General features: G+C 42.3%; 1 protein-coding gene across 2 annotated transcripts in view; it reads right to left on the bottom strand.

Annotated features, from left to right (window-relative positions):
- Positions 1 to 11,154, bottom strand: part of RIC8B (RIC8 guanine nucleotide exchange factor B) — a 71,348-nt gene that overhangs the window by 11,309 nt on the left and 48,885 nt on the right. For both annotated transcript variants that reach the window (XM_029078858.1, XM_029078859.1), the window contains exons 8-9: positions 9,191 to 9,335; positions 3,971 to 4,090 (exon numbers count right to left, since the gene is read on the bottom strand). In XM_029078858.1, coding sequence (XP_028934691.1) covers positions 3,971 to 4,090; positions 9,191 to 9,335 — 265 coding nt within the window. The remainder of the gene's footprint in view (positions 1 to 3,970; positions 4,091 to 9,190; positions 9,336 to 11,154) is intronic.

Here is an 11,154-nt window from a genome sequence, read left to right as displayed (position 1 = left end):
AAGCGCTTAACAAATACCAACATTATTAACACTATTAAATAACAACCAACCCTAGAAAAGGAAAGAGCCATACTCTACCACACATCAGCCAGGAAGGTAAGAGCAGGGAAATGCTTTTTTGGGTCAAGCTAGTGAAAAAGAGAGAGAGAAATGGCTTACCCTGCTTACTGCCCTCCTGGGGCCTGGATTCACTGTGCAAACTACTGGTGAGACTCTCATTACTGAGGTACAAAGTACCGGCAATTAGCAGGGATTCAGTAATGGAAGTGCTGTGTATAGCTAAGAAAGAGTGGGAGGGAAAAATAAAATTAAAGTCTATGGAGTCTCTTTCCAGAAAACCCTTTCCCTGAGCAAAACCGATGAAAGGACTTGCTGGTTGCAGGGAAAAAAAAATGAACCACCATAAAAAGAGAGAGAGATGGCTTACTCTACTTTGCTCTCCTGCTACTCAGTCCTGGGTCTCAAAACACACAAGAGCACTCATGGCATCTTTCTTCATTCCAGCCACCCCACTGAGAACAGTGATCATTAAATGCATCAATATTAGGCACTCTGATAATCAACCCAGCTCCACAGAGCACTTATGGACACAGCCTTATTCTCAACTATTTCTCCTCTCTCTAGTTTATTTTAATATCTGTCTCTCCCTCTCTCCTGTAGGCTGTAAGCCCCTTGTGGGCCCAGATCACATCGTTCAACTCTACTGAACTGTTCCAAGTGCTTAGTACAGTGCTCTGCACCCAGCAAGCACGCAGTAAATTCCACTGATTAATCGAGTGCGGAACATCCTTTTGAGTGGTTAGTTCTTTGCCTAAAACTGCAGTGCTTGCTCAATAAATACTACCTGAGCAGGTGCTTCAAGAAAGTGGTGATATCCATCAAAAATAGCAATCCTTGCTGACTGAAAGGCAGAGAAGGCCAACCTGTACATGCCCCAGTTCTGCACACGTCCTATTAGCTACCCCCATGATGAGGATCCTCCATCAACAGCAGAATCTTTGAAAGAAAAAGACAGCACCCTCAAAAAACACTCATGCATGTGGGTCCTTATCTTTAACTGATACTGTGCGCCTTAGGTACCATCCAATTGGAAATGGGAAATGATTCATGCACAAGCCCCTAGGGGAGATGGGACTCAAATAACTCTACTCTACCCTAACCCTCCTAGACCTCTGGGCTGCCTCTGGCACTGTAGACCAGCCCCATCTCTTTAAGACTTTATCAAGCCTTGGATTCAATGACACTGTCCTCTCTTGGTTCTCCTCATATCTCTCTGACCACTCTAAGTCTTTTGCTGGCTCCTCTTCTGTATTCCACCCTCTGACGGTGGGGATTCCTCAAGGGTCAGTTCTAGGTCCCTTTCTGTTCTCCATCTACACCCACTCCACGGCTCCAATTACCATCTCCATGCAGATGATTCTCTAATCTACATTTCCAGACCTGAACTCCCTCTGCCTTCAGGACACCTGTCCCTGGATGTCCCCCCGACACCTAAAATTAAACATGGCCAAAACGGAACTCCTTTTCTTCCCACCCAAACCCTGTCCTCCGCCAACTCCCATCTTTCTAAACACTGTAGACCACACCACTATCCTATCTCACAAGCCCGTAATCTTGGCATTATTCTAGACTCATCTCCCTCATTCTGTCTACATATTCAGTCTATCACCAAATCCTAGTGTTTCTACCTTCAAATCACTGCTAAAATCCACCTTTGCCTCTCCAATTTGCTACTGTGCTGATCCAAGCACTCATCCTACCCTGCCTTGACTACTGCATCTGCCTCCTTGCTGACCTCCCAGCCCTGTCTCTCCCCACTCTAGGGCATACTTCGCTCTGCTGCATTGATCATGTGTCAACAAAAACATTCAGTCCATGCCACCCACTCCTCAAGAACCTCGGTTAGCTGCCCAACCACCTCTGCAAACCGAAACTCCTTACCACTGGTTTTAAAGCATTCAATCATCTCATCCCATCTTACCTCAATTCACTGATCTCCTACTACAGACCAGCCCACACACTCCACTCTTCTACTGTCAGCTCACTCACTGTGCCCCGATCTTGTCTATCTCACCCCCAACCCCTTTCCCACATCCTTCCCCTAGTCTGGAACTCCCTTTCCCTCTATATATGCCAGATCACTATTCTCTCCACCTTCAAAGCATTATTAAGGTCACATCTCCTCCAAGAGGCTTTCCCTGATTAAGTCCTCTCTCCCTTCTGGGTCAGTTATGCACTTGATCTGTGACAAGTGGACATCTGATATTCGCCCCAACCCCACAGCACTTATGTACATATCTTTGAAGTACATATTACATATTATTTACTCATTAATATCTGTCTCCCCCTCGAGACTATAAGCTCGTTATGGGCAGGGAACGTGTCTGCTACTTCGGAATTATTGTACTCTCCCAAGCGTTTAGTACAGTGCTCTGCACTCAGTAAATAACGTTAATTGATTGATCGTTTGCCCCGATCTTCCCTGACTGAAAAAACTTCTCAGACGTGGGAGAGTTGCAATGATAACTTTGCTTCAAGGTATTGCATGGAAGATTTGACTGATTTCCAGGATGATCTCCCTTCCTTGGAATATGCAAGAGAGAAGCACCAGCAACTTGCTTCCATGTGAAAAGGCCCAAATCTTCACTCCTCACGAACGCCCTAAGCAATCTTTCTTGGTTGCTTAGGAAATGAAATGAATGTTTTATTTTCTATTAGTATCACTTCTGGATGGCATGCATTGTGCCTGGGGGTCAGGGAAGGGGCTAGATAATGTAACAGTAATTGCTAAAGCAGTTCCCTGCAGAAATTGCAACCCACCTTGCCTTTACATGCCCTGCACTGTTGCTTCTGCTATTTTCTTATTGTGCAGAGGACAACCGTATATTTCTTAGTTCCTGTTCCTTAGTTCCTGGGACTGCAATAACTCTACTCTACCCTAATTATTAGCCATCCATCTTCCAGATGAAGGGTGCTGGACCAGTTGATCCTTTAAGGTGACTTCAAGTTCTCTGATTATTATGTTTGAGTATTCTGGGGGCAAAATTCTGGGATGTCTTAGACTTCTTTAGAATCGACCTTAACTGCAATAGCACAATTTTCCTGAATTTGGCCATTCCCTTGCTTCTTCCTCCTCCTCTGCCTCCACAGAAATCATGAACTGTGATCCTTTCTGCCACTCAACGCCTTTTCCCCTCAATTCTACTCTTTCCACTTTAGCTGCTACTCACATAGCTGTGGGGAATAATGAGAGGGCCAGTGGAAATAAATCAGGCTAATGGCAACTGCCACTGAAAACACAAAGGTTCTCACCCAGAGTAACTCAAGCAAGACAGTGATTCAACCAAAGGTCAGAAAATAGAACTCAGCCAGTGGAAGGAAATTCAAACTTTATAAATATCTTTTAAAAGTTGATCGGTGTTTTACACCAGCTATCTGTCATCTTTATCTTATGGCACTGACTAAATCCAGCGCTATCTTTCATCACTTACATACAGAAATTCCAAAAGCTCTTCACCTGAGCCATTCATTTAAGGCTTTTCCTGTTGAATGCCCAGTGTTTTAAAATTCTGTTTCCAACGGCTCCTTAAATGGTCAGAACCCCAGATTCCACACTCCAAAAATCAAACAGCCGGCAATGTGACATCTTGCAGACAAAGAAACCGTAAGAAAGTGTTTAAAGAACCCAAAACATCCAATTTACAGTCTCCTTTGTGGACAGGTCAACACCACTACTTGCTTTTCTGAGTTAACACTGCAATTCTTTAAAGAAGAACATTTGATGAGGATTCTAAATGACAGGCACAACAAGAAACACATATGGAATGATAGCAGCCAAAGAGAGATTTGCAGTATATGACTGACCGCCTGGGCCACTCTGTTTCATTCAACCCAAAGGACTTTATTTTCACTGTCCTTTGGCGCTCTCATTAGGAGACAAAGAAAACAAAAATGCAAGGAAATACAATACCTGGAAAGTTTATCAAGCATGTTGACAAGTTTCATGGCTTCGTATTCCTTCTGTTCTTCTGTCATTTCATCTAGGGGGTTCGGCATTGGCTCCTCTAAATGACCAGTAATAAGATTAATGCTACAAAAAGAAAGAAAAAAGTTACGTACTTTTTCAAAAATTGTGCTCCTTCTATACTTTTCGGTCCAAGACATAAAAGCCAATTTTAGGTTTCAACAAAAGTATGGCAGTAATTCTAATATAACATTTAAAAGTTGCTTTAGGATTAAGAGAGGAGTGGGATATTAAAAGAAGACTGCCCTCAGAAAGTGACTTCTACCCAGTGAATGAAGAAGAGCAACGTGGATTTACTACACAATAGTGTTGTGGGTTTTACAAACCTGATTTGGTAAAATCAATGGCAATATTAGGATTTACTGCTCACTCTTGCTCATAAGAGAGTAGAATGGCCTACAGAAGAAGAGTGATCTAATGGAAGGAGCACGGGCCTGCAAGTCAGAGGACCTGAGTTCTAATCCTAGCTCTGTAGCTTGGCTGCTGTGTGACCCTGGACAAGTCACTTAGCCTCTCTGTACCTCAGTTTTCTTATCTGTAAAATGGGAATCCAATATCTGTTCTCCCCGTTAGACTGTGAGCCCCATGAAGGACATGGACTGTGTTGAATGTGATTATCTTGGATCTACTCCAGTGCTCAGTACAGTTGTTGGTACACAGAAAACCCACAACAAATTCCACAATTATTTTAAGGAGACAACTCACTTTACATCCAGAGATAGAAGAGAGTTTGTTTTGTGATCGACAAAAAATACTGGGGTGGGGGTGCTGGGGGAGGAGAGTGACTATTATTGAGAATAGCCTAATGCCACTTTTTCACCTCAGATAATAAATTCATTGATTAGCTCACTCTGCAGTTAAATACAAAGGAATACAAAGGAAAAATTCATTCATTCATTCACATTTATTGAGGTTTAAGATCCAGCTCTGCCACTGGCCTGCTGTTTATCTTTGGTCAAATCACTTACCCTCTCTGGGCTTATGTTTCCTCAACTGTAAAATGGGTATGATGTTAATAATAATGTTGGTATTTGTTAAGCGCTTACTATGTGCAGAGCACTGTTCTAAGCGCTGGGGTAAACACGGGGAATCAGGTTGGCCCACGCAGGGCTCACAGTCTTAATCCCCATTTTACAGATGAGGGAACTGAGGCACAGAGAAGTTAAGTGACTTGCCCACAGTCACACAGCTGACAAGTAGCAGAGCTGGGATTCGATGTTGTCATGTTGCCCCACATGCAGCATGATGTAATTTTGTGTTGTTCTTCTGCACTAAAATGGTGCTGGCTCCCGTGTTGGAGAGAAGCCTAGCCTATATAAGGAGGCTGGCCGAGTGGAGAAAGCACGGGCTTTGGAGTCAGAAGGACCTGGGTTCTAACCCCAGTTCCACCACTTATCTGTGGTGTGACCTTGGGCAAGTCACTCATCTTCTCTGTGACTGTTACCTCATATGTAAAATGGGGATTAAAAATGCGAGTCCCATGTGGGACAGGGACTGTGACTAATCTAATTAACTGGTATCTACCTCAGAACTTAGAACAGTGCTTGACACATAGTAAACGCTTAATAGATACCATCATCACCATCAGAAACTATTACAGTATCATTTTTGTGCCGTGCTTCAATTGACAAAAAAGTGGTAAAACTCCACCCATTGGTTTCCTGTGATGTTTGTTGAGTTCAGGTCACCAAAAGCACAGCTAATAATGAACCGGGGGGGGATCAATATTATTTGCTAAGTCATTGGACTGGGCACCACTGCTGCAGCTGTTATTGATGGAAACACAAGTTAGCCCAACCTGAAACAAGGTGCACTTTAGTTAGTTTAGTTAGTACAGTGCTCTGCACATAGTAAGCGCTCAACAAATACTATTGAATGAAAAGCTAAAAATAACTAGTTCTGACTCCACACTGGAATGAGGTAGAAATGAGTCATAGCTAGGGGGGCATCAAATGGAGGGCTGTTGTGAATGATGGGGGTAGTTTATAGATGTGTGTGGGGGCGGTGGGGAGATAGACAGAGGAGAGAGAGAATATGAAAACACATCCAGCACCAGGCTTTTTCACCCATACTGGATCAGACACTTCCCTAAGAATATACATCAAGGAAGCTAGAAATCATGTGGACCTTCTGGGGTAATTTTTCACTTGTTTTTTAAACAAGAGAGTTTAAATGAAAATGGTCACTCAGAAAGCCTGTGGCCCGACCGACTTGATTTGAAGTGTTTCTCTAGTTTTCTCTAAGAGAGCCAACACCAGAAGGCCCCTTTCCAGCCCATTAAATACATTTATTTTGACACAGAAATGATTGCTGCAATATTAACTGTTCCCAGATACCCATAGCTTGAATGTAAACTACATTCAATTCTTGGTCTCAGATTCCATTGAGGGATTACAGGTTCCCTTGGTGCAGTAATCAGAATTCACTTACATTTTTGACAACTGGGCAAGGGCCAACTTGATAGCAGCTTTCTCACCTTCTCTAGCACTAGCAACTGTTGTGAACTGATATTAGGAAAGGAGAATGCTTGCTCTGGGGAAGCTGGTTTGGCAGGCAAACCACTCCTCCAGAGGATTGATTTTCTAAGCTTGTCTAGGTTGGTAAAGCTCCTTAGAAGAGCAGGAATGTTCTCATATCTTCCCTTTTTTCAGAGGAAAACAGTCTTCTTGCCAGGTGAATCAACAGGACAGTTTGTGGGTTTTTTTTGCCAAGACTGCAAACTAGTCAGGATGGCTCTTACTCTAGAATCCAAGCACAAAGATTCCTTTACAAAGATAATTATGAAATTTTGAGGAATAAACAGATGTAGATTCTAAGTTCCTTGAGGCAAAGGGCTGTGATTTCTACTTTTTAGGTTCATAAGTGCTTAGTACAGGGCTCTGGACACAGTAGTGCTTAATAATAGAGAAGGAGCATTGCCTAGTGGATACAGCACGGGTCCGGGAGTCAGAAGGACCTGGGCTCTGCTAATCCTGGCTCCATCACTTGTCTGCTGTGTGTCCTTGGGCAAGTCACTTCACTTCTCTGGGCTGCAGGGACCTCATCTGTAAAATGGGGATTAAGACTGCGAGCTCATTTTAGGATATGGACTGTGTCCAACCTGAGCATCTGAGTAGGGAAGCAATGTGGCTCTGTGGAAAGAGCCCGGGCTTAGGAGTCAGAGGTCATGGGTTCTAATCCTAATCTAATCTAATCTAATCTAAGTCAAGTCACTTAACTTCTCGGTGCCTCAGTTACCTCATCTGTAAAATGGGGATTCAGACTGTGAGCCTCAAGTGGGATAATCTGATGACCCTGTATCTACTCCAGCGCTTAGAACAGTACTCGGCACATAGTAAGCGCTTAACAAATACCAACATTATTATTATTTTCTATCAACCCTAGTGATTAATACAGTGCCTGGCACACAGTAATCACTTAAATAGCATAAAATAGAACAAAAAAAATCCCCAACCCCCCTTTAGCCTCCGCAAAAATCTAGATCATAATGAATTACCTCATGAATATCTAAAACAATGTACTTTACCCTGTGGGTTCTCTCTATTCTTGAGATACATATAGGTATTTGTATTCCATCACATGTAAGAAATCATTTTTCAATATTACCTCACAAAGGAAGAAAGACTATACCGTGTTTAATGTCCTCCCTTTGTAGATAAAGCCTTAGCCCACCTGCCTCTAATCCCTAGGCTGGGCTGAGTTTCTCTGGCCTGGATTTTCCCTATCCCCCCTCCCCACAACAATCCAACAGAACTCGGTCCTCCCCATCTTCAAGGACCCTCTAAAAATCCCACCTCCTCCAGAAAGTTTTATTTCTTTAATGTTTACAACAAGCATTTCTGTGCCACAAAAAAATGGAAAATCAAACCTAAAACTTAGAGGGACTAATTTTGAAGATGATCATTTGTTTTTCCGAGTTCCTTAGTAATCACCTGACCCTTGGAGGCCATAGTTTTTGAAAGATTGTGAGTTGATTTCATTGGCACCACATTAAAAATCACAAAGAAGGAAAAGCATCTCCCTTCAATGTTCTGCAGAACAATGAAACTGAAGAAAATAGTTCAGATTTTTATTCCAGGATGACAGCCAAGAAACCCACTATTGTGGGAGACTTTTAAACTTGAGAAAAGTAGGGCAACTAGTCAGTCCGTGAATCTGGATGCTCTGCTTTTTAAAATTCAAGGCATCAATATAGTCCAGGCCATTTGGCATGAAATGATTCTTCAAACTTTAGCCTGATTAAAGTTCCCTGTGAAGCCAGCTTTCTGTTTCACTTTTCTTTACAAGGACAATTTGACACCAGGAGAGGTTTTACTGCCCTGCCTTCAGGAGACCCAAGGGACTTTAATAGAAGTGTCTGGAATTTGGGTATTCTTCAATGCCCAGAGATACAGAAGCATGGAAATCCAAATAACCTTCCAGTATATTTATTTTTTGTTCTAATGCCTGGATTAATTAATGTGTAGATGAACTGGAAGGCGACATGGCCTAGAAATAAGAGCTCAGACCACAAGGCAGGAGATCTGAGTTCTGGTTCCAGGAATTCCTAGAATGGCCCACTGTGACAAGTCACAGTTACAGTGGGGAAGTCACTAAACCTCTGTATTTCAATTTTCTCATCTGTAAAATGGGGCTTGGGTATTTGCTCCTCCTATTTCTGCCCTGTGTTCAATTTGCCCTGGGACTGTGTTCAATTTGAAGAACATGTATCGACCCCAATGCTTAGCAAGTGCTTTGACCCATTACAGGAGCGGAATAAATACCACAATAATTATTAGTTTAGAGGAAGTCAAGCAACAACAACAACAAAACATCACTGCTTAAGAGTATGACAGTGGAATCTGGAAAAGCTGAACGTCAATTAGAGGTTTTATATACATTATTATGCCTGGGGTAGAAAAATGAATTTATTTAAAATATCATGGTAACAGAACATACTACTTTCTTGAAATCTTGTCCTCCCACTGTCACTTAGATGCCAATCATATCACTTTTTAAATAATGATACTCCTTAAAAAGCTATTAAAAACTTCGGTATCGTTAAGTACCTCTCCAAATTCAAAGAAGAGGAAACATTTGGAAGAGGAAAGTCAAAGCAAGGGAAAGTGAAAGGAAAATAAGTAACGCGCAGTACCAGGTAAGTGAAAGAAAAACTTAATACTGTACTTTGGCTTTGCAGATTTGTATTCTTCGGTGTCTGTATCTTCATCATCTGAGTACCAGTGATCCCCTCTTCCTCCTGCTAGGAGGCCCCGGGCTGCCAACAGTCCTGCTGCATTGCCATAGCCCGTATACTTCAATAAGCTGTCGACTGTAAAGTCAAAAAGAGAACACTTTTCAAAACTAGGTCAATACCCCGAGGGGGTTTCTCTCAGAGAGACCACTCGCTAGGGAATACTTTTTTAGGACTTCAAATGGATTGAAAGCAGAGGGAAGGATTTCCTTTAGGTAAATTGCTCCAGTCAGGTCCCCAGGGTCAAAACAGAGCAGAGGACAGTTTGCTTTAACGGCTGGTGGTGAGTTTTTCCAGGAGGGCTAATAGGGGTAAAGAGATGCTAACTCCACTTCTCTCCCTTCTGAGTGACATCACAGGAACGATACCAACCCCTGACCCTGAGGCTCTATCTGGTTGGGGTAACTGAGGGAGTGCAACCCTTCCAAATTCCTCCACAGTCACAGTGCCCACCACGAGTCAGAGGCAGGAAATGGATATGTGATCTGTCAATTCCGAACAGAGATTCTTCTGGCTCCCTCCCTTCCACTGTATTAAACAATGGGGTCTTCATTACCCCTCCAAAATCCATGTGTCCACAGAGATGCCATTAGGGAGTCTGGGAAGGTTTTTTTGACAAGAAGGTATCTAGATGGAAATGCAATGCAATGTTGGAGAACTGTAAGCCCATTGTGGGAAGGGATTGTCTCTCTTTATTGTTGTATTGTACTTTCCAAGGGCTTAGTACAGTGCTCTGTACACAGTAAGCGTTCAATAAATACAACTGAATGAATGAGAAACTGCTGTGTGCCCATAGGGGTGCCATTCAAATCATGTGTAATAGGGCTAGTTTTAATGTGGGGTTTGTCAGGAATGTAACCCCCGTGTTACAGGAGAACTGAGAGTACAGGACAAAATATTTCCCAGAAGTGTTATGAAGATTAGTTCAGTGGTCGGCTCAGTTCTGTAATACCTGAGAGGTTAGATGCTATGAAGTGCCAAAGTGAAACAGAAGTTATAGGAAAACCTATCTGAATACATCTTAACTTGCACACAACTTTGGAAAATTATTTAGTGGTGACTGTTCATGAAAATATTTACAATTTAGAAATGTGGTTAACAATAGGAGTTGCCTAAAATTAAAAAAAAAATTCGAGTCACATTTTCCTCATCGATTTCTGATAGAGGTTAATTTAAAAAGTGTGGCTAATTACAGAAAATTTGGCCTTTATACCATGGTAAAATCATAACACTCGGAGAAGGCTAACAGGTCGAATTTGCTACTGTTAAGAATCATGACTTAGAGAAGAAAACGGGAAATAGCTTTTTCAGCCTGCTATATACTCCTCTCCTCTAAATAGTCAGTTGTCACGGCAAGCCAAGTCATTCAATTGACGAGTTCAAAGTGTTTTTTGCCAATAACGTATCGGTTGAATGCTAGGTGGAGTTATTATCAGTGAAGGAAGCTCTGACGGTGTAAAAGAATAATGATACTTTCTTTTTCTCTCATTCCCATCAAGAAGGGGAAATGACTGAAGTCTTCTCCCCAGGCATGAGCTAACATTCGGGTTTTACATGCTATTCCGAAAGCGCAAAACCGTGCTCAACTATCTGGGAGAGAGAATGCCAGAGCTGAAGTCTTTCCACTGAGAATACCCGACTCTGCCACTACCTCTCTGTATTGTTCTTCTGACAGCTCCCTGTTCAAACATGATGGCTTCCAGAAAATATCAGCGAGTCTTTGAAAGGATCTAAAATCCTCATGTGATACACAAACCACTGCTGCCTTTTTAATGTAACAGGAATTAAGGGCTGAAAAGTGCTAAAAAGACTTTCGGGAACTTTGCATTAAGTTCACAAGCTGATTTACTGGTGGCACTGAGAATTCAATTCCCTTAGTACAAGACATAAGAGAGCT

The sequence above is a fragment of the Ornithorhynchus anatinus genome, chromosome 14, assembly GCF_004115215.2.
Source record: "Ornithorhynchus anatinus isolate Pmale09 chromosome 14, mOrnAna1.pri.v4, whole genome shotgun sequence".
Lineage (NCBI taxonomy): Eukaryota > Metazoa > Chordata > Mammalia > Monotremata > Ornithorhynchidae > Ornithorhynchus > Ornithorhynchus anatinus.
This window is presented reverse-complemented; position numbering and strand designations above follow the sequence as displayed.